The following is a 23,284-nucleotide window of genomic DNA, read 5'->3' on the forward strand; positions in this document are numbered from 1 at the left end:
TGTTGAGGGGAGGGGAAAGAAAGCATTTTCTAGAATACGTCCCTGGAGAATACACAGCGGAGATAAAATTATGCACATGAATTATGCATATGAATTATGATTTCACTCCTATTTTTGTTGGGATTAGCTCATGTTTGGTGTGCATCCCTGGCAGGCGGCTGCGGCCGGGCAGCCAGCAGAGCGCTCTCCAAGTCCCAGCAGGTCGCTGCGCTCTCGGCCCCGCGTTCCCCTCCCGGCGGCTGAGCACCGGCGGCAGCCGGGGCTGTTACTCAGCGCTCATTTATGGGTTTATGGCACCTCTCCTGAAAACGTGCAAAGGATGAAAACAGATTTAGATGTACAAGTGAAAAACAAGCCTGCGCTATTTCGTGCAGAGGGGGAGGTGTCGCAGGCTCGCTGCCACCAGCCAGGCTCCACCGGTGTCCCCGGGGTCCCCGTCACCTCCTGCGGAGGTGGCACGGGAACGTCCCAGCCTCTGCCTGGGAAGACAAAACCCAGGGCGAGGAGCACGAGCGGGATGCAGGGGCCAAATAGGTACCAGCTGTGCTTCCAAATCACCGCACCAGCCTCAGCTGCAGTTCCCAGCCCAGCCTGTGTAAGCCACTAAATGAGTCCGGTAGTCCTTCACCCAGAAATAGCTTTGGAAACCTGAGCCCTGGTTCTCAGGAGGGCTGGGTGACCTCAGACCGCGTTCCTGTTTGCAAGGAGGTTTAATGCCCCTCGCCGGAGAGGAGGAATTAGCCAAATTAGCCAGCTCACCAGGGCAGGTTGAGGGCTCAGGGAACCAGGTGGGGGGACCCAGCCCGGGCTGGATGCAGGCAGCGGGGTGCCAGCAGTGCGGGTGGGCACCCTTCCTGCTGCTCGTGGGTGCTCTGCGTGCCGCGTCCCATCCCCACGTCCCACTTCTGATCCCGCCGTGCAGCAACAACCCCGACTTCGCCAGCAGTCGCTTGCATGAGAAAACGAGATTAGGAAAATATTCCAAGTATCCGTGTCTGTCCTTCAGTGGCAAACAAACCTGGAGCCAGCGCTGTTTGTCCGTCAGCCGGCCCGCAGCTTGGGAAAACAGCTGGGGAGCGCAGTGGGAGACACCTTTGGCACCAGCGGAGATAATGCTGCGTACCGCGCTGAATCTGCACGTGCCTTTGGAGAACTGTAAACGTGTAGCATCTCGCAGGCAGGGGCGCTCACTAAATCTCCATTCCTGAACTTCCCAGGGATGGAGAATCTGCATGTGCATGGTTGGTTACTTCCCTGGGCACGTGGATTTTTCTAGATTCCGGTGCCCCAGCTGGTTCAAAATTATGCTTATAAGAGGTGAAAAGTTGGGAAATTTGGAGGACTGATGGCAACAGCGGTATCCTGGAGAGCCTGGCAAAGAAACCTCCTGAAATTCTGATCTGAGTTTTGGGCCAGTTATTCTCCCAGGGCAATAAGATCAAGATGAACTTTTTCCATTCTGCCTTTTCCAGGAACAGATGCAGCTGACAGATCTGAAATGCAAGGAGGCAGGGAGGAATGATAGCAGTTCCCAGGTCATCGTTTTGTCAAAATCAGCAGGTATCTGCCATGCCCTTGAGCTCTCTGCCACGGCCCCTGTTCCGTGTGGCTTCCCCGTGGCAGCTGTCACCGGCCCTGCATTATCAAACCACCTGCCTGAATTTCAAGGAACTCATCCATATATTCAACAGGAATAGCAATTTCCGGGAGCTCTTGGGGGCCTGGAGATAAGAGCATCTGAAACGGGGATTTCTGCTGAGCTGTGCTTACACTGCCGGAGCTGGAATTTCTCTCGGCTCGGATATCCGCTGGGGTGCTGCATGGAGGTGGTTTTCGTTTAAGCCGTAATCAACCACGGTTCACAAAACGTTATCCCCATGGGAACTCTCCCAGTTCTGTGGGCCAGTGCAGCTCATCTCATCTCAGTGATTTTGCACTCCCCTAGCCCTGCCATAAGCTTTCCAGACATAGATTTATCCATATCTTCTCATGGCTTCTTGCAGAGGACTGTCTTGATGTATTATGCTTGCCCATGGGTTCCCCACCACTGTCCTGCCCCGGTGGGGCAGCCAGCGCGGAGCCAGCAGTGCCAGCTCCTGCTTCACGCAGAGGATCAGGCCCAGCACCAGCCCTTCTGGCATCAGCGTTTGCCTGGCCCCAGTCCTGGCACCTGGGGAAGCACAGACCCCGCTGCAAGCCCCGGTGATGCGGCCTGGAGAGGACGCTTTCTTTCTCTGCATGTTTTTAAGCCAAACACAGCTCCTGAAATCAATAGAGAAGGAGATTCCCCTGCAGCCTGGGGAGCCGTCCTTTCCACATTCTTTCCTGGGACCTTCAAAGGAGCTGAGGAATCCAATTCCCACTAATTTGCTTTGAAAATACCAGGCTAAAATTGTAATTACGGCACATGGCATTACAGGTGAGGAAAAGAACCCGCCAGACTTCAGGTACTTTGTTTTCCTCAGATATGAGCGTTGGTGATTAAGACTTACCGTTTAAACAATATTATGTTGCTTAATGTTGGAAGGTGTTCCTACGATCAATGAAAATTTCATAGACTGACTGGGGAAGAAAGAGACCATTTTATGTCCCATACCAGATGGCCTAACCCAGCTGCTCACTTTTTTCTTTGAACTGTGATTCTAATGACTTCTCTGTCCTTTGAAGTCTGGCTCTGTGCTGTCGAACCAGATGTATTTGCATGATAGTAGCAGAGCATGTTTAACAGTCGCGGACTTGTGCTCTTTTCCCTCATGGCCACTGCTGGATACTGCGCAATGGTTGCTCTTGTTTGGGGTTTTTGAGGGGCGAGCAAACGCGAAGGCTTACTAGGTGCCGGTAAGATGTGTCTCCATGTAACAAATTCAGAGAAATTACTCCCTAAGCTCTGGTGAAGAGGAATTACTTCACCAGCTCTGCCTTTGGTTGCTTTGTAAACCCATGTGGTGGTTTCGGTCACAGATTTATTAGGGCCTCACAAAAGCAGGGGCTGCTGTCAAAACACAGATTTCAGCAGCACTTTAAAAAAACAAAGGACAACGAGAAAGGACGAGCTTTAAATGTGTATTAAGAAGCTTTCAAAATAATAAATCACAAAATAAAATGGTGACAAAAGGAACAAAACCAAAAGCGGTCCCCGAGCGTGGGTTTGGTGGAAATTTGCGCCAGGCAGAGCTGGGGAGGCACTGCTGACATTCCTGGCTTTGAAATGCCAAACCCACAGCGGCTCTGCCGAGTCCAGCAGCACCCAGCCGCGTGTATCGGGGCGCGCCTCCCGGCAGCGCTCGCTGCCTGGCACAAGCCCCAATTTCGCTCATTTTCACACCAAAACCACTCGGTGAAGACCCCCTCGCAGAGGCTCCGCCACGGCAAAGGCGGCCACGGGCTCCCGGCCGTCACTTCGCCTCCCGGAGCACTTGGCAGCAGCGAGCGGCTCTCCGCAGGGCGACGGCTAGGCCGGGAGCTCCGTCGAGTCGCCCTGTCGCGACATGAACACGCGATAACGACATTAACGCGTGGCTCCGCCTGAGGTTTTGCTACCTACAAAACGCGGACAACCCCCTCCGGGGGCAGTCCCGGCCGCTCCGGGCCGGGTGCGGGCGGGCAGTGCCCCCTGCCGCCCCGCGCTGCCCTCAGAGGCCGCCGCCCGCCCCATGTCGCCGCGCCCCTCCCGCCGCCGCCATTTTGCAGCCTCCCCTCCCTCCTCCCCTCTATTCCCGGCCCGGCCGCCATAGGCGCCCCGGAAGGGCCCGGCGTTGCCATAACGCCGCCGCCGGGAGGGCTCAAGATGGCGGGGCCGGAGCCGGGCGGCTCGTTCCGGCGCTGCCTGGCGCGGCTGGGCGCCCTCCGCCTTCAGGCCGGCTCCGAGCTGCCCGCGGGCGGCCGCCGCACCGAGCTGCACCTGCTGTTCGACCAGCTCATCTCCGAGAGCTGCGGGCCCGCCGCGGCGGCCGGGCCCAGCCCGCAGGTACCGGGGCGCTGCGCTGGGGGCACCCCACGCGTGAGCGGCGCGGGTCGTCTCTGAGCTTCCCTGTGGGTTTTTTTTTTTATTATTTTATTTCGGGTTTGGCTATCATTTCTGGCCTTGGTTTTGCCCCGCTGTCCGCTGTTGGAGCGGCACCGCTGCGGTTTGGAGCCGTTTAAGCGACGAGCGAGGGAAAGGGAAGGCTCCCAAGTGGGAGCTTCGGGCGTCTCGTTAGTTATCCACGCGTATCGGTGTTGGGGTTATACTGGCTATGAGATCAAAGTCGTAGCCGGGGATGTGGTTTCCACCCCAGGTTTGTCGTCTCTGAATAATAAGCTTACGCTTTCTTTTCCAGGACGTTTGTGCTTTGCTTGTCCAAGCCTGCCAGCTGGTTCATCTCGATCAGGCGCATCTCGTCAGCAAAGTCTGCCAGCTTATCTATCACTTACTTAACAGATTTCAGGTACGGAAAGTTTGGCCACGTCTCTCTGTTCCCTCTGTGCTACCTCCCTACCTCCCCACTAAGCTAGAGAGGCCTTTTCTTTCTTTTACCGAGCCGTGGAGCTGGCCTTTGTGCCAATTCACTTGATTTTTGTTCTGTCGTTCCTTTACCTTTGGCTGAGGTTCTGATCTGTGGCTCTAGCGTGGCTGACAGCTTCCTTGTGTAAAAACAGCTCCCAGTCATAAGTAATACACCACAGGAAATACTCCTGGTTATAAGACGTTTGTGTGAATTTATCCTTTTCTTAATTGTAGCCTGATTCTGTGATGATGTGCAATTGTAACAGCCAGATTACACAAGTCTGTAGCCATTAAGAGGGTAGATATATTGATCTTAACGCTACAGGATGATGTATTTTTCTTGACCGTAATCTTTTTCTGTTATGGCAGGTGACATTTGATGAACAGAACTTGAATTTTCTTCTCTCCTACTGCATCTCTGCTCTTAAGCAGTGCAGCTCTTGGACGCATGTAGAAATCCTGCAAGCTTTAGCAGCTCTTGTTTACAATAATGGACCTAAATGCCAGAAGGTAGGTTTACAAACTAGGGGAAACTAACCAAGAAAATCTTGCAACCTCTGTTGTTTCTTCTTTTTTTCTTTTGGAGAGCAGGGGAGGGAAGTGGAAAACATATCATGTTCTCAAACCACTGTACCTTTTAGGTTAATATTAGACCCCGTTTAAATTGTGCCTGTTATCTGTGGAAAAGTTGAATTTCAGGTGTGTTAGGTGTGTATCGTAACAATCAGTAGATGTCAAGCTTCTTCCCGTGCTGAATGATGCTGTACCTGCAGGCTGCAGCTGTAGGGACCATCTGGGATCTGGCTTGAGCCAAAGGCACACTGTGAAGGAAGGGCACCTGGCTCAGCCTGCAGACTAAGCCCCCTGGTTTGTCTGTGTGTCAGGCAGGAAGAACGTGGGGAGCTTCGAATTGCACATTACTCAGCAGGCTCCATTGAGGATCCGGAAACTTATCCCACAGCCAGATCAGGTCTTTGATGTGCAATGGGCTCAAAGCCACTTCAAAGTCGAGGCTCTGTAGTCCTGGGCTTGCACGAAGCTCCTTGTGGCTGCGGTGTGACTGAGAGTGGTTGATATGTTGAATTCTCTTGCTATCACCAACTCTTGGCAGTTTGCAGAGCAGTTTCTGCTGTTTGTCTGGAGCACGGGGTAGTGATGCTGGCAGTGTTGTAGCTGCCAGCTTGCGTGGGTTTGTAGCCTAGAAAACTGCATCAGTTTGGTACAGCAGTTGTTACTAACTTAGCTTTATGTCTGGGAAGAAGGCATAAATTGTGACTCAGCCTGAGCTATGCTCACACTCAGTACTTTTTTAATACAAAATAGGAGAGCTTTGGAAATGCACATCATCTGGTCAGTTTGGTAAACATAATCTGTCTCTGGAATTTGAAATTGCAGCTGACAACTCTTTTTTTGTAGTATAGATATATTTAACTACCAAACAAAAGAGCCATCAGGCTGAGGGAAGAGCATTGACCCCTAATGACTTCTGCTGGTTTGTTTCAGTATCTCCCGGATTTGCTGGGCAAGACGGGACTCCTGGTGCAGTTCAGTGATTCTGCTCAGCCCAACACGGAGCTCAGGACGGCAGCACTACACAGCATGGCAAACCTGTGTCTCAGGTGCGTACCAGCTTTTGTGGGTGGTGGAGTGGGTGCCTTAGAAGGTGTACATCTGACAGCACGGGCAGCTGGTCTGCTCTGTCCGCACTAGGAAGAGCAAATGTGGGACCTGTAGGCTGTAGATGCTTAAACTTGAAGTCTAAAACGTTAGTGCTCCAAGCTATTGTGTCCTCTGCGGATAAAACTGTGAACTCTCAGACTTCTGGAAATAGAGTTATTGTGGGACATGTTTAGGAAAGAAAAGAGTTTTGTCTGGTCCTGTGGTAATTGCTGGGAGGTTGTGAGGCCTCCATCCTTGGGGTGCTCAGAACGTGAATGGACGTGGTCCGGGGCAACCTGCTGTCATCGGCTGTGCTGTGGGCAAGGGGCTTGGAGTAGCTGATCTGCAGAGGTACCTTCCAACCTCAGCTATTCCGTGATTCGAATTTCAGGAAAATCACTTGCAGTATTAGGGCTGTCCTCTGAATGTTATCAAACGTGCTTTGGTGGCTTGAAGTAACTAAAAGTTTTGGAAACAGATGCTTAGGAATCCATTAAAAAAGAATTTGCTTAATTACTTTAAAGCTACTGCAGCAATGGCCAACTTTTATTTTATGGTACTTATGGCAGCAAAGATTAAAGTGATGCAATTTTCCTTTCTTCCTACAGTAAATCAAGAGACAGATTATAAAGCAATGATTTGTCTCTTTTATTTTAGTGTGCCTGGGCAGACATACTTGGATGAGTCCTACCGAAGTGTCTGTTTTCAAACTTTTCTGAGTGTTCTGCAGTCTTCAAAAACCTCTGATGTAGATGACATCACCTTCTGTGTGGTAAGTGTGAGTCTAGGATACTCTAATCAGGAAATTGTGCTGCTGGAATATTGGAATTTTGGAATATATGAAATTTGGAATGTTTTCAACTGAGATTTTGCTTAAATAGACTTTTTTTTTTGTTTCGCTTTAACAGGATATTATAAATAACTGTCAAAGTAACTATGTTGAGCAAAGCTTTAACTGCCTAGAAGGTCACTTGAGAGATGTGAACCTTCAGTGTTTTGGGAAGGAAAAGTAAATAACTCTGTGCTTTTTGCTTTCAGTTGCTACAGAATGCACTGAAAGGTATCCAGTCGCTTCTAAATGGCGGGAAGATGAAATTAATGCAAGCTGACCAGCTTGGATCTCTTCTTGCAGTATTAAAGGTAAATACTGAGATAGACATTGGAAAGTGTGCGTTCCAGTTGCCCGTTGCGTGCAAAACAGTATGGGAAGATGAGGAAGAAAGAGCAGAGAAGCCTGAGTGTGGGGGAAAGAGGTAGTGTGAGATATAAAGAAAAAAGCATCGTGTTTCTCTCACAGCATCTTAGCTGCAGTTCCTACATAAGAATGTGAGAGAAAGATGGGAGGCCTGTTTTTTTGGACCCACTTAAAGTCCTTCTGGAGATGGCTGTTACATAGCATGGGGAGAGGCAAGACGTGGAGGGAGGATCACAAGGCAAAGGGAAAAGTGATGAACGCCTGAGGAAATACACAGCAAATCTTTGTGCATCAAAAAGGAAAAAATGCTAATATTTCTGTTACTCTTCTAGAAGTGTATGTTTCACGGCCTGCCGGGACTGAGCATAGAGGTGCCTGCAGCCTTGTACCCAGCCCCGTTACCTCAGTATGACAAAAGGTCGCCCGTCAAGCAGGAGCAGCCAGAGCCGGCCGCCTCGAAGGCAACAGGGGTAAACTGAAATCGTACTGATTCTCCTGCGTGCTCGTGTGCGTGTTTGTTGAGGTTGTATGTTACCTGATAAGGTATTAGTGGCTAATGGTCTCTTTGCATTTTGGGCGTGATACATTTTTTTGTTTTCTTTTGCTTTAAAGATATTGGTTATAAATCTCTGCACTGAATCGAATTGCTTTGTGAACTCGGGTGACAAGAACAAATGGCTCTGCAGAGACTGGTTTTCTTGACTTAAGCTGTGTGCATCAGAGATTCGTCTGTAGCCAAGAATTCTTGGCCTGCAGACGTGGAATTGATGCTTGCAGACTAGCCAAAGTTTTTTATTTTGTAAATTGCATTTTCTCTCCTAACATCTGCATAGTCATTTCAACTTTTTCTAAGGGAAGTCAAGTTCACCTAGAGACTGATACTTAGAGACTGATTTTCTTTCTTTTTTTTTCTGTTTTTCCTCTCCTCCCTAGCTGTTCTGCTTAATTCTTATACAGGTTATTATTTAACCCTGTAAATTTTTTTTTCCCCTTTAATGTCTTTCAGATAATTGGTAATCCAAAGTTCGGTAGTCATGTTGACTCGTTTCTTTTTAGATGTTAAATAATTACTATAAATCCAAAAGAACTGCAAAAGCACTGGCTATTTTTATTAATTTCTGTGCGAAATATATTTTTCAAATAAAAGTTTTCTGTTGAAAATTTTTTGCTTTACTGATAAAGAAGCCAAAGGTTAATTTTTGAGGCTATTCAGATATAAACTGCTTACTTACACTAGGATGTTAGTATATTGACCTTACTGTTGTTACTAATAGGCAGAATTTGCAGTCTCTCAGATACTGATGGTGTGATTTTTTTTTTAGATATGTACAATATTGTATATACATTTTATTGCATTTATACATGCAGTATTGTTGCATTGAGGATGCTAAATAGCTGTAATAACTCATAGTTAAACTAAATTTCATCTAAACATGTTTAGAAACTAAAACTGTTTTGTTGATGTACTTATACAAAGGGCATGATTTATTATACTGAACTCTGCTTTCGTCTGGATTAACAATTAGCTTTGTTTTCAGATGAGATCTTTTCCAATAGTAAAAGATTTACCACTATGAAACATTTGCACATCTTTATAGATACTACTTCAAACATTTTTTTTAAATAATCTATTTATTTTTTTTTTAAAAACAGAACCGAAGAAAAAAGTCCAAAGGGAAACAAAAGAAAGGAGAGCTTGCAGAAGAAGGAAGAGAAGATTTGTGTGATACAGGAAAGGAATCGATCCGTGGAGTTGACATGCTGAAACTGCGCTTGGGGGATGCACAGAACAGTAGTCATTCAGATCCCAAGACTCTTGCATCAGATGCTGCATATGTGCCTGCTGGAAAGGATCACTTATCTTCACACTGTACTAGCTGGAAGAGAATCAGCAGCAGTGAGTCAGAATATTCTGATGCTGAAGGTGGAATACAGAGCAAAACGAGGTTATTGTTGTTCGTGTGATCATAAAACATAGTAGCAAGTAGTGCTGTTTTCATAACAACTTAAGTTTATCACATTAAATCATCCCTTTTGTTCCTGTAGATCTAGTACCAATTTTGCATGTGTGCAGACTTCCTTTCAGAGGATTCCAGTGCTTTGTTCTTAATCAAAACTGTTGAAAAAATCACTTTTCTGTTTATGTTGTGGTACAAGAAAAATGGAAGGCAGTAATTAATATTGGCTTGAAAGTAAACTTGCCCTTTCTGTTCCCGGTTTTGGTCTGAAATACTTCACTTACTGCTTTTACGGCTAGCCACTAACATGAAAGAGGTTAAGTCCATTACTTTTCACTGCTGCTATTCCATTAATCTTTTTGCTTATTTGTTTTTAAGGTCTTACCAAGCCAAAGTTCGTCAAGGGGCTCTAGCCTGTTTCCTCTCTACTATCAAATCGATAGAAAAAAGAGTTCTTTACGGCTACTGGTCAGCGTTTGTTCCTGATGCGCCTGGCATTGGCAGCCCCCAGTCAGTGTCCCTGATGACTATTGCTTTAAAGGACCCTTCTCCAAAGGTTAGACGGTTTTGAGTAGATGAAGCATTTTTCAAGTATTAATCTTAAGTTATTCATCTCGCATAGTAAGAATGTGATACTCATCATGTGCTTGAGATGATCATTCCAGAAGGCCTGTGAGAAAACAGTGTTTTCTCAAAAGATCTGCTGTGGCTAACAAAAATGTTTTATCATTTTAGACACGTGCCTGTTCTCTTCAAGTTCTCTCAGCCATTCTGGAAGGTTCGAAGCAGTTTCTTTCTGTTGCTGAAGATGCTAATGATCACAAGAGAGCTTTTACACCCTTCTCTGTAACTATTGCTTCTAGCATCCGGGAGCTGCACCGCTGCCTGCTGCTGGCCCTGGTGGCAGAATCATCCTTTCAGACACTAACACAAATCATCAAGGTAATTGCACTGTCAATGTTTCAAGCGCTACCCAAGAGCTGATATTGGTCTCTAGATTTTTTTTTTTTTAATAAAGATTGCGCAGTTCTTGTAGCTGTTGAGGACCAAGGGGGAAGAGGGACAAATACTGTCATCATATCACAGAGCTTCAATGACAGAGTCTTTCTACAAAGGCCTAGGGTCTCTTTTCTCTTCAGTGCAGTTCTCTTGTTCTGCATTTCTTTCATGTATTCTTTTTTTGAGGTGAATGAGCCTGTGTAATGTTTGTGAAGACTTACCCTGCCTTCGAGACTTAAATCCAAACTGCCATCTTAAGAAGCAAAAGTTTTCCATGGGCTATTGAAGTTTCTTGGTCTTTATGCCAGGTCACAGTACTTGCATACTTGTTGTAGGAGCCAAGTTTGTAACCACATTCAAAGAGCAGCTAACTGGGTCATTTTTTTTCAGGTGCACTCAGATACTTAGCTGTCTAAACGGCCTAAATTGCAAATGTAAGAACGAATATATTGGAGGCCAGGCTGATGTTGTAACCACCACTCCATGTATGTTTTTATGTGTTTCAGTGCCTTGCAAATTTGGTTTCAAATGCACCATACAGCCGTTTAAATCCTGGGTTGCTGACAAGAGTCTGGAACCAGATAAAGCCATACATTTGTCATAAAGGTTTGTTCTGTATACCCGGGGCCTCTTTGCATGTTATTCCTTAATTCAACGTTGGTTATTATGCAATATTATAAATACATAACTAGAGGTGGCACCATCAAATTATATGTTATGGTCTGTCTCATTTGAAAATGTCTGAAAAAAAAATGCTGAGGTCTCAGTGAGATGCTAATGGGCTGGCTTTCTCTTCCCCCTCCCTGTTCTTTCTTGCAGATGTTAACGTTCGAGTTTCTAGCCTCACGCTATTAGGGGCTGTAGTATCTGCCCAAGCACCCTTACCAGAGGTGCAGTTACTTTTGCAACAGCCCAGTTCTTCAGGGCTAAACAGTAGCGGTAGTGGAACCCCTCATCGTTTTAATTCTTCCGAGCAGTGGAGAAAAGCCGTCCCCTTGGAAGGGGAGTCTCCAGATAATCCAGTGGGATGTATGTCTTCAGAACCGTGCTGGCTTATTCGTCTCTGTATTTCCATCGTTGTTCTGCCCAGAGAGGATTCCTGCTCTGACAGCGATGCTAACTTTCCATCTGGGAGCGTTTATGAACCATCTCCTGTTCGACTGGAATCCTTGCAGGTGACGATGAACAGTTAGCTTGTAAAATGAACAGCCTGGTACAATATCAAATTGCCTCACATCAGCCGAGTCTCGTGGGTTGCCTTTGTTTTTAGCTCGCTCAGTGAGATTAGGTGAAAGCATTTGCTAGAGCAGCATTTCTGATCTGTTGTGGCTGAAGGAGCAGTAGCATTTTGATTCTATGCCTGTGGCCCCAGCAAAGCCCTCCCAAAGTAAAGCTGCAGCAGTGAGTTCTGCCTGATTTTTGCTACCTTTATTATTTTTAAATATTACTTGGTTGTAAGTGCTGGCATCTGGTGAAAGCTGTGAGTTTTCCCCCATGCAAACTCCTCTGTACAGAATCTAAATTAAAGTTTTGCTAGAAAACGGGGGTGGGAGTCAGGGGAGTGGTGCTGGAAACCTCGCAATTGATGAACAGAGTGGGAAGAGCTGCAGGATGATGCTGCATGGCTAAAGTACCACCTGTAAACGTTGAGGCTTGGCCCTATTTTTCTTCACGTAACCACAGAAAACGATAAGATTTTGTAGTGTGCATCCCAAGGGTCTCATACTTTCTCTGGAACAACGGATATTTGTTAAATCTAGCTTCACAGAACACAGCAGCAGTATTGCAAGGGATGCAGAATGTATTACTCTTACAGACACTCTTGCTTATTTATTTTGCTACAGGAGACCTCATTTAACTTACGGTAAATAATTCATTGTGTTGCTACCCAATAGTGCTTTTGTGGCTCTTTTAAAAACAATATAGTGGAATCGGAAGGTTTTTAATTAGCTCTACTCTTCTAGAAGTTGTCCTGTAAGGTGTATCTGTTACATGAGACTTCAGTATATGGTTGCTGTGTTGGTTCGCCTGTTAACCTGCTGCCTGTGTTTCAGTTAGTTTGGTTTAATAGAGAGAAAAAATGCTGAATTGATTTTATCTCTTGGTTTTGTTTAGGTATTGGCTCTCCTTGTGAAAGGGTATTTCTCTATGGCTCAGACCTATTTGCTAGAACTTGGAGAAGTGGCTTGCAAATGCATGGAAGAAGTGGATCCATCCATTCAGCTTCATGGAGCCAAAGTAAGAGTGTGAGGAAACACCAATATTATTTTACCGAGTCAGTTTTGCCATTCGGTGTGCTTTGCAAATACAGATGAGTAATGCTGAATATTCAGAGTCTGTATTTTTCACGTAGCAGCGCTTTGTGATGAGCTGGTGCCTGCTGTAGCTCTTTGGAAATGCAGCACCCTGCCACTTTGGGAAGTGCACCTTCTACTTCTAGTCTTGAATTCTTAACGGATGTTTGGCCCGTTACCCAAAAGAAATCTCAAAGAGATTTCCTCTTTGCCGAGCAATTTGTTATGCTGCTTTAGCTGGGGACTTTATGTAAGAAAGGCTTTTCCTCTATTTTCTTTGCTAGCAGGGACAGAACAGAGTCCAAATTAATACTGGATCTCATATTTTTGTTCCTTGGGTAAATAAGTATAGTCCTAGGTAAAGGTTACTGTAGTTCTGTGGTACGTGAGTCATCCTTGATGAAGATCTAGCTGCTTTCTGTTTCCTTGCAGCTTCTGGAGGAGCTGGGCACAGGTATAGTACAGCAATACAAACCTGATTCAGCTGTTGCCCCTGATCAGAGAGTACCGGTCAGCATGGTAAGTGTGTGGGCTCCCTCTGAGATTGCACTCAGAGCTTCCTTTCTTGAATTCCCTGCAAAGTTACTGGCATGGGAACAAATCAATCGCAGGAAAGCAGAACAGGAGTAAATACCTGCAGCTTTATAGGCACTGGGATGTACGATTGCTGTAGACCTCCTCCGTTTTTTTGGCGTTTATTTTAGACTGTAGGCAAGTGATCGTTTTACGTGGTATTAACAATGCCTCTGCCTTTCCTCATCCCACTTCTTCCTGCCTGATGTAAGTCAGGAAGCTGGAAGAGCAGTGCACACTTTGCATGTGTCATTGCTGCTACATAAAACCTGGAAGTAGACGTATAGCTTTATGGTGTTCTGTGAACAGAAGGTAACTTTAAAAAGTTATTTAGAGTATACTAAATCCTAAGCTTGTCACCAGTGACCCTGCAAGCTGGGAAACGTGTCCAGTAGTAGTGGTTTCCTGTTACTTGTTGTGAATGGAGATTGTCAGGTAAATGAAAATACCCAGCTTTGTGGTTTCAAGAATGGAATCGTACTTCTGCCTAATGCAATAGAAGTGGGTGTATCCCCTTGAGAAGGAACAAACACAACTCGGCGAATAAGCACTTTACAGCGGTACTAAAATATCTTAAATACTTTATTCTGGATGTTAATTATTTTAGGGTTCCAAATAGTTGTAATTACTTTCTTGTGTGATTTTGCTACCTGCTGTAAGTATGTCTTCTAAATGATTGTAGAAAAAGACAAACTATTACAGAACTTAGGCATAATTGCTGCGTTTTAACAGGTAAACCTGTCTGCTTCTTCTGCAGGTTGTCACTTTCTGGACTATGATGTTAAATGGCCCTTTACCTGGTGCTCTGCAGAATTCTCAACATGCAACTCTTCAGACGAGTGCCTGTGATGCTCTGTCCTCCATCTTGCCAGAAGCTTTTGGCAGTCTGCAGGTAACGGAGCACTTCTATAAGCCTGGCGTTTTTTACCTACTGAGACTTTTTTCTTGTCTTCTAGATTGTAGTAATATAAAGCCTTTATATGGAGAAGGTAGGGAAGCCTTCTGGAATATTTCTTGCCTTCTGAACAAGCTGTGGCTATTGAAGACTGGAAAAAGCAATGTTGAGAGTAATTAGTCTCACAAACCAATTAAACTGCGGGTCACAGAAGCTTTTTGGCCCTGCTATGAATACTCAACCTTGGCTATTGATGCATGGGATGGAGGGCAAGAATTTCTTCGCATGAGGGAGGGGTGAAGGGTTGCTATTTTGCTGGTTAAGCATTTGAAGAGAGAGCTGAGCTAACAGCCGTGGACTGATGTTCACCAATTTGCATGCAAGTTTTTTCTTTTGGCTGGCTTTTAAAACATCAAACTGCAGTGTTTGCCCTGGCAGAAGCAAACGAATATGCTGGCCCTCCTCTCCTTTTGCAACATGAAATATGCTTCTAAACATGAAAGCCTTGGCAGCGTACCACCACTGCATTGTGCAGCTCCTTTTATGTCACTGTGCCCTTCTTGATGAGGAGTACTCTGCCAGATCTCATTTGCCCAAGAATTGCTAGTACAGCAGTATCTCTGGTATTCTCCGTCTGGTTTCTCCAAGTACAGCGTGTACTTCGTCGCTCTGTACTTTGATCTTGTACACTCTCTTGTCCCTGTGGTCACGTGGGGTCAAGTCAGTGCCCACTCTGACCCTTTGCTCTGGTGAAACAAAGATCTTCGTCGCGGTTTGGTAAACTGGCAATCTGTCCAGGATGAACTTAATCTACCTTGGTGTCCTTGTTTACGAAGTGACAGGAGAAAGCAACTGATCCAGGTTGTTTCACCTCTGATGGGCCATTTGCCTTCTGTGTTTGGATGATAGATAGTATTTTGATTCCTTCATGGTATTATCTGATAGCAACAAGGCAACTTTTTCTGGAAGTGTTGTGGCTTTCTGTGTGACATCCAGAAATGCCCGTCAGTTTACCTTGAAGAAGAGAGTACACTCTGAATGGTAGCTTCTATAAATTCCATGTATTGCAGTCTTTCAGAGTATTTGTCAGTTGTCTTTCTTTGAGTTTTTTTTTCAGTTTCTCTCTGTTGCCACGACTGCTTATCATTTCAGAATGACCAGCAGATCCTGTGCATCACTCTGCTGCTTGGCCTGAACCACAGTGAGACCCCACTGGTAAAAGCTGCTGCTGCACGTGCCCTTGGAGTCTATATCCTCTTCTCTTGCCTTCGTCAGGTCAGAACTTGTTTATTTTTCTTATTTTGAACTGTTTTAGAATGGATTTGATAAACCACGAGATATGGGACCTGAATTTGTTTGCAGTGGGTTGGCCTTCCTTCTTGCTTTCGGTCTTTGGCATATGTAGTTTTTCTTTGCTGTCTCCATTTTGGCTCCTGCCTTGTGTGGTGAACAGACTCAGCGCAGTTCTGTGTGAGATGAAGCAGAACCCAGAGTGCCTCCTAAGGGAACACAAAAGGAGGTAGGTCAGGAGCTTCCCCAGGCTCTCAGGGACCAAACTGAGAGGCTAGGTTGGCACAAAGGAGCTGCAAGAGATGGAGTAGAGCTGGGAAGAAGGGAGCAGCTATATGCCTCTCTAGGGTTTAACTAAAGTATTTAACGGGAAGGGGCTTCAGTTTTGCTTAAAACTGACAAGTAAAGCTCATTTAGAGAAAAATGCTGATTAGCTTCCACAACAATTTGATCTTAGCTTGGTTGGGTTAGTAGCTTTTTTTGCGATGTAGCCTTAAGTGAGTGATTTTAACAAAAACAAATTCAGTACTAGCTGATGCTGCAGTTTTAGTTCAAATGTTTTGCAAGAAAAATCCTTTATTGTGAGCAAAGAAATGAAAATGAAATGTAATGTACCATAGAAGAGAAAATTAAACAAGCAGCTCAACAAGGAGTTTGGTGAAGCAATTACTTTCTTAATATTGGGATTTGATGAGTATAAAATTGACAGTCTAGGTAATTATGTTAAAATCCAAAGTAACTAAGCACCAATGGAATTAAATTATACAGTGAAACCTTTCAGCAAAAGCTACCTAGGAGAGTGGTGAGCTTGGTCGCCATGGTGGTTTAGGCTGTTAATTAAAGATCAAACAAACCTGTACAGAAAGCACCGTAAACACATTAAAAGTTCATGCCTAAGAAAGAATATGTTAATAGAGGCAGTCTGTGCAGATCTCATTTTCCCTAGAAGGGCCAGATGTGTATGTTACTAAGGAAATCACGCAGATTTTTAAAACTTTCTAATCACTTTTTTTTTCTTTTATAGGATGTGATGTTTGTGGCAGACACAGCAAATGCTATTCTGAATTCCCTCCATGACAAGTCTCCGAATGTCCGTGCCAAAGCAGCCTGGTCCCTGGGCAATCTTACAGACACTCTGATTGTCAACATGTACGTCAGTGGGCTTTGGCCCACAGAGGTCCTCTCAGTGCCTTTATTCCCCTAGCAAATAGAGGGCAGTTAGTATCAAAAAGACAAAATCTGTGGTCAGTGTGTCAAAACTGAATGCTTCTTTGTAGCCACTCTTCAGCATGGGTAGACACACGGCCTGTATTACAAATATCCCGTACCCAGCTGAGGTCAAGTTCAACTTCACTGCTTGATTTTTAGGTCTTTCTAATCATTAATTCTAGTGTATGCTCCAAGATTACTTTTCAGTTTTGTTTTTTTTTTTTGTATGTTACTTTGTGTAATTGCATGTTCCCTGGTTACTTTACTTTAACATACTACAAAAGTACGATTAATAAATATTTAACACTTCCTCGAGCCAAAGACTGGAGGACGCCCAGCCCGCTGTTACATTTTTAACAGGAGAAATAGTTATCATATATTCCTGCTAATGAATTGCCTCTGAGCAATTCATTGCCCTCTGTCTTTTATTACAGACGTAATGCATTGCTAACAGGCTTTCTTGCATTGATAGCTTGGTTTTAAATTAATAAACATAGTGGTCACATGTAGTGAGGTCTGCCTTACATATTAGCCTTCTACAGAGTGAAGGTTGTTCAAATGACTTTATAAAGGATTGTATCACATCTTTGAGAGTGGATTAACTGAGCCGGTCTTTCACAAGGTAATCCTTCTCCTAGGGAAACAATGGGACAGAGTTTTCAAGAGGAATTTTCTGATCTCCTCCTGTTGAAAATGTTACGGTCTGCGACCGAAGCATCCAAGGACAAAGACAAGGTATGAGGGGGAAGGAAGGTGGAGGATTGTAGTGTAGTTAGCTCTCTTACATTTTCATTTTAAAAAAAGGCACCATGTACTTGCTTTTAGGGTGTTCTGCCCCAACAGACAGTGAGCTGCAGGTCAGCATCCTCTCCTGAGGGTCGATGTGTGGGATGTTTCCCATGTCTGTGGCCTGCAGGGCACTTGATTTTGTGCTTGTCCACAGTGTGAGGATTTTTAATTCTTTCGGAATGATCATTTGCAGAGACTGATCTTTCTGATGGTATTTAAGTTACATCTGAAAAGACACCAGCTTGGTTCCAGATGGGTTCCTTGTTGACTCTATGCATGATCATGTAGCAGGCTGGACAAAGGCTTTGCCCATAAGCTAAAAGCCAAAATACTTTTGTGGGAGCTTTTTTCTTCTTTTTTTTCCCTTTTAGGTAAAGAGCAATGCAGTCCGGGCCCTTGGGAATCTGCTTCATTTTCTTCAACCGTATCATGTAGCAAACCCCAGATTTAGGGAAACCATCGAGGAATCTCTTCAGGCCCTCATTTCTACTGTTCTGAGTGAGGCCACCATGAAGGTGCGCTGGAATGCTTGTTACGCGCTGGGGAATGTGTTCAAGAACACTGCCTTGCCACTGGGTGAGTAGACTGGTTCCCCGGCTTTGGATTTGTACAGCAGGTTGTGGTTTTAATTAGGCAGTCTGTGTTACAAATGTGCTGGGGAAGAGGGGAGAAAGCAACCTGAGCTGAATCGTGTTGTCATATCCAGAAGTATATCTTTCCCAGAACTCTAGCCAGTGAAATAGGCTCAGATCCTGGAAGTGCTGATACAGTCATAACTGTGCTGTATTCAGTCGGATCTGTCATGTTGGCAAAGAATGGGTTTACAGCTGTGATTAGATGCAAAGTGTTGCTTTTCCTCTTACAAAACTTCAGATTAACTGTTCTAAAACTATTTTCTTTTTCATAAGCCCCGCTTCTCTCATTAGACCAGCATAAATACAGTAAATGTAAGCCCATTAAATATTTTAGAGATACATTTACAGTTTTGTCTATTTTGAGTGATCGAAAAGGGTTTGTGTTGTTGTGTTTATTTTTATTACTATTAGGAGAGGCTCCTTGGACCACACAAGCATATAATGCGCTTTCCTCAGTAGTGAAGTCTTGCAAGAATTTTAAAATCCGAATCAAATCAGCCATGGCCCTCTCCATCCCTAGCAAGAGGGAATGCTATGGACCCACTGAGCAGTTCTGCCAGATCTGGGATGCCTTGGTGGAAGCCTTGCAGAAAAGTGAAGACACTGAGGACTTTCTGGAATTCAAGTACAGTGCCAGCCTCAGAACACAGATCTGCCAGGCTCTGCTTCACTTATTAAGTCTGGCAAAGAGCACGGACCTGCCATTAATTTGGAAAACCATAACAGAAAATGGGGATGCAATCAGATCCTATGTCTTGCAATATATGAAATCTGGAGTTGAAGAAAATGAAGCAGGAACGCACACAGACTTGTGCGAGAGGGAGAGAAAGTTAAAAGGAGCTATTGAACATCTCAATGGGATAGAGAAACAGGTGGAGGGCAAAGCTGGCGTAAGAGTGTGTGTTTACCTAGAAGGTATCTTGACGAACCATGCCAATGCCACTGAGTTAACAAAGACCTAAGCAGGAACACCTGTTTCAGTGGCCAGTAACTTGCACATCTGATTGCACACAGAGAAGAAACACGCTGCTTGGAATTGTGCAGGTCATCCAAAAGAGAAGATTCCTGTTGTTGGTGTTAAACAGTTTGTTTTGAACTTTATTCGTTCATAACACCTCATAAAACATTTTTTTTTAAACTTTTGTTTTGAATGAACTCTTGAAATCATCCTCAGTTGGTTTTGTTTGTACCTGTTACGATGTTAGCACTGGGGAAACAAATGTCCGTTCTTTGTATGTTTTATAAAAACAGCCTCTTCTATGAGCTTATCTGAAAGCCTTTTGTTACTATTGCTGCTGTATTCAAAATCGCATTTGTAAGGGGAGGGATCTGGCAGAATTTTGTTTTTCTAAGCACTGCAAATTTTGCTGCTCTTATGTCCCTGCAATAAACCCGAATATGCCAATATTTGAATAACAGCTTAAAGCAAACACGCTTTGCCTTTAACCGTCTATTCCTGGTGTCTTACACCTGGCCTCCCCCTCCCTGCTGCCTTCGCTCATCTTGTCTTCCCAAACCTCAGCTCCGTGGCTCCAGGTGGGTGGTACTGCACGACAGAGGCCAGAAAATTCAAACTAGCTCCTCTGAGCTGATCGGAAGCTGGAGTTTTGACTCTTAAACCAGTGCTACTGCGGGGGTCTGTCGCCTTTTTGTGGGATGCGTTGTGATGTTCTAAACCTCAGGTGGCTTTGCGTGTGCTGCTAGAGTTCTGTCCCCTTCCCCTTCCTTCGGGATTATGCGACTTACTCTGTTTGATTTGTGCTTACTGCGCTGATAGCCGGTGGAGGACGGAGCTCTGTGATGTTGCCAGGGACAAATCAATACCTCCAGGAATTAGCCCGTCTGTGAGGCACTTGGAGAGTTAAGTGCCTCTGCTGTCCTAACCTCTGCATGGATGTTTGAACAGAGTTCAGTGCAAGCCCTAGCTGTCATAAAAGCTCTTTGGGATACAGAATTTGTCCGCTTTGTTTCTTCCATCCTTGCTCTTGCCACAGGTTTCAGTGGGCCTCAAGTATTTGAGTATCTGAAACCCCTTCAGATTAATGGAGTCGCGTCTAGGAGCCTTTTTCGCTGGATGCGCCGAGAAGTGAGTGCTCCTCCCCGGGCAGCAGGAGCAGTCCCCGGGCTTTGAAGTGCTGAGCAGCAGCCTGGGCTGGAGGGCTGAGGAAGAGTGTGGTAGAGCCTGCACTCTGCAGCTGTGTTTTGTCAATGTTGAAAACAGGATGGTGGCTGGATTTCTTGCCAAGGTTGGGTGGGAGCCCTAGAGCTTTGTTTTTTATTAAAAACTGTGAAGTTTGTCTGCATCCTGAAAGACCTCAGAGCACAAGCCCACGTCTCAGATGCCATAAGCAGCCCTGTGCGGGCAGCAGGGGCAAAGCAAGAGCTGGAGCATCCTCCCTGCACATACAAAGAGCCTTCCAGCGGGAGCTGGGGAGGCACCTGCTATGGGAGGGCGGAGCAGCTGCAAGGATTTGGGTCTAATTTCTGTGGGTAACGGCTAAAAAGCTGCTGTGTGGGCTGGGCAGGGGCACGGGTCCCTTTATAGGGGTTGATTACAGGGCTCAGCTGTGCCTGGCCTCAGCCCCTCGGGCTGTCCTTGGCTGCTGGTGGGACCCATGTGCAGCCCTGAGGGTGCTGGAGCAGAGCTGGGTGGTTTCTCCTGCTGGATCCCGCTGCAGTCAGAGGTCAGTGGTGGCTCGGTGTGTCCTTTCGTGTCTTTTGGTGCTGTGGTGAGGGCACCGCTCGCCCTGTGGTGCCTGCTCCCTGTCGGTCCTCGACCAGGGCCTGGCAGAGCACGAGGTGCTCGGTGCCGGCAAGAGGCAGCACCTTCCCCGCCCTGGCCAAGGATTTATTGTCCTGCCTCTTTATTGTTGTGTTTACAAGCCAGGCGCTTTATATGTTTTCCTATGAATAGTTTCAAGGAGAAGGCAATTACCTTATCACATGCAGCATGATTTACAGCCAAGGTGGCAAGGGACATTCAAGCGCCACATCGGCTCTGTTTGAAAGACAATCCGCCGCTCTTCCGCGCGGGGTCACGGGCTGGGGGGAGAACAAAGGGGCTCCAGCGCCCGGCCCCGCCACGGGGAGACCTCCCGGGGCTGAGCCCCGTGGGCTCTCCCAGCACGAGGAGCTCTCCTCGCCGTGCTCCAGGAGCAGCGACCCAGCGAGTTCAAAGCTCGGCTTGCGGCTCAGGCTGTAAAGCTCCCCCTCCCCTTTATTTTTTTTATTTCATTTTTTTTTTTTAAATTGTGTTACCTGGTAAGTAAATACGCAGCTTCCCCCCCCAGAGGTTGCACGGCCCCGCGTGGCAGCGGGCACCTCGTGGTGGGACCAGGCCGGCGGTGGTCCTGCTCCCGTGGCACACCGAGCCCCGTGCGGGCGGCCTGGGCTGCGTGTGGAGCAGCCGTGAGGTCTGTGCCCTGCTCCACCTTCACTTCCAAGTCAGAATTTTTTTTCTTCCCCCCCCGGTGACTGCCTTGTGACCGCCTCAGAACGTAGCAAGCCCCTCGGGGGTGCAAGTGGCGGTGGTCCGGCACCACGGGCGGCGGAGGGGCTGCGCTGGGTGGGTGCTGGCGGGGGGCACCCTGCGTGTGCCATCGCGCCTGGGGCTGGTCCCGGGGGGTGCCCAGGGGGGGTGGTGGGGGCCGCAGTGCCTGGGGGCCATCGCTGCCCCCTCCCAAGGGCCCCGCAGGCAGTGCCCGGTGCTGGGCAGAGCCAGGAGCAGGGGGACGAAGCGTGGCCGGGCCCCCCCCCCCTCCCCCCCGGAGCCGGGCTGCGGCCCCCAGCACCCAACGCGGATCCCTGGCGGCTGCCTCAGCCCCCGCGCTCCCACAAGCCGGGGGGCGGCCGCGATGGGGCCCCCCCGGGCCGCGAGGTGGCGCCACGGGCACGAGCAGCGCGGCCCCGGGCAGCAGCCTGGGGGGGGGGGAGCACGGGCAGGAGCCGGGGGCAGCCCGCGGGGTGCATGAGGGGCGTGGGGGTCCCCCCTTCAGGGGCACGGGGACGCCTGGGGGTCCCCCTTGCGGGGTGTGGTGGGGTGCGGGGGGTGCGGGGTTCCCCCTTACTGGGCCCGTGGTTGTGCGGGGGGGGGCCCCCTTCGTAGGGTGCGCGGGGTGCGGGGTCCCCTGCAGGGTGCGCGGGGTGTGGGTGCTGCTTGCCCCGTGCCCCCCCCCCCCCCCCCCGGAGCTTCCTGCTGGGGCCCACGCTGGGCACGCCGCGATCCAAGCGGGGCCGCTGCGAGGGCGCAGGCGTTTTCCCCCGCGTAATAAACGGAACCTTTCTTCTCCCCGTGTAAAACCCCGGGGTGGGGCAGATCCTTATCACCGGGGCCCCGGGGATCACAAGCACGGGGCGGCAGGAAGGCACCCGCCGCGGGGTGCCACCGGGATGCCCCTGGGGAACGCGGGCGCTCCGCGAACCTCCTTGGCCTGAGAGCAGGAGGGCCGCCCGTGGCCTCGCTGCTCCTCTCCCGGCAAGGGGAAGGGGGGCTCTTGTCCCCTCCGTTGGGCCAGGGTGCCAGGGTGGGGGGGTCTCAGCAGCAGCGCCAAGCACCGCGGGGCACTGGGGCTGTGGTAACGGCACGGCGCGCACCGCAGGCGGGGGTGACTTCCAGTGGCGGGGTCAGAGGGAAGAGGCTGATCCTCGGTTCACGCCCGCTGTCTCTCCTGTAAAAAATGGCTCCGTGCTATCTCGCAGGCCGTCCCTCCCCGGGACCCGCTAATTCGGTGATTTTTATCCTGTCTGTTTTTCCAACCTCTCCCTCTCTGCCCCGCTGCAACCTCTGTCAGTCCTCCTCGGGGCGGCCCCGGGGTCGCCGCTGATGGATGGCCCCCAGCAGCAGGAGACCCCGAGGCAGCCGGGACCCCGGGCACGGGCAGCGCCGGGTGGGGGCTGGCTGGGACAGGGGGCTTGGAGATCCCCGAGGAGCCGAGGCCACGTCTCCCTGTGCCGCCCCTGCACGCCGGGAGCCCTCGCTGCCCTGGGGGGTCCTGCAGCTCCCCGGGAGCCCAGACTGGTATTTCAGTCTAGACGCGCTGGCATTTTTTCAGTCCCACAGATTTCCGCGATGGCCCGGCGGCACGCCGGGTGCGCTGGCACGGCGTCTGTGCCAGGTGGGGGTTCTGTGGGGGCAGAGGCGCCGGGGGAGACACGGAGAGGCCACGGGGGGCCGGGAGATGGAGCAACCAAGGAGCCCGGTGCCCGCTCCCCGCCGCCGGCTCCCTTGGGAGCAGGAGAAACGTTTGCACTGCAAGTGTGTGGGGGGGAGAAAACTATGCGAAATGTGAAATTTCCTCATAAA

The 23,284-nt window shown here is 48.1% G+C and overlaps 1 protein-coding gene across 1 annotated transcript; it reads left to right on the forward strand.

Moving 5' to 3' along the window:
• Positions 1-3,634: 3,634 nt before the first annotated feature.
• On the forward strand, positions 3,635-19,936 carry HEATR6 (HEAT repeat containing 6). Its single transcript, XM_080563529.1, has 20 exons — positions 3,635-3,967; positions 4,320-4,427; positions 4,856-4,996; positions 5,990-6,105; positions 6,803-6,917; positions 7,184-7,285; positions 7,673-7,810; positions 8,994-9,286; positions 9,677-9,854; positions 10,034-10,240; positions 10,804-10,903; positions 11,117-11,472; positions 12,413-12,535; positions 13,024-13,110; positions 13,922-14,056; positions 15,212-15,334; positions 16,374-16,498; positions 17,197-17,293; positions 17,719-17,923; positions 18,394-19,936. The coding sequence occupies exons 1-20, from the start codon at positions 3,788-3,790 to the stop codon at positions 18,942-18,944; spliced, it is 3,480 nt and encodes a 1,159-aa protein (XP_080419655.1). The 5' UTR covers positions 3,635-3,787; the 3' UTR covers positions 18,945-19,936.
• The last annotated feature ends 3,348 nt before the right edge of the window (positions 19,937-23,284 follow it).

This window comes from Anser brachyrhynchus, assembly GCF_964034855.1.
Source record: "Anser brachyrhynchus genome assembly, chromosome: 20".
Taxonomy (NCBI): domain Eukaryota; kingdom Metazoa; phylum Chordata; class Aves; order Anseriformes; family Anatidae; genus Anser; species Anser brachyrhynchus.

Bases quoted from the DNA above. Each gene is read 5' to 3' on its own strand.
- HEATR6 (XM_080563529.1), top strand. From the start codon at position 3,788: ATGGCGGGGCCGGAGCCGGGCGGCTCGTTCCGGCGCTGCCTGGCGCGG. The intron at 6,918-7,183 runs GTAAGTGTGAGT...TTTTGCTTTCAG, and splicing joins ATGACATCACCTTCTGTGTG to TTGCTACAGAATGCACTGAA. The intron at 14,057-15,211 runs GTAACGGAGCAC...TTATCATTTCAG, and splicing joins AAGCTTTTGGCAGTCTGCAG to AATGACCAGCAGATCCTGTG.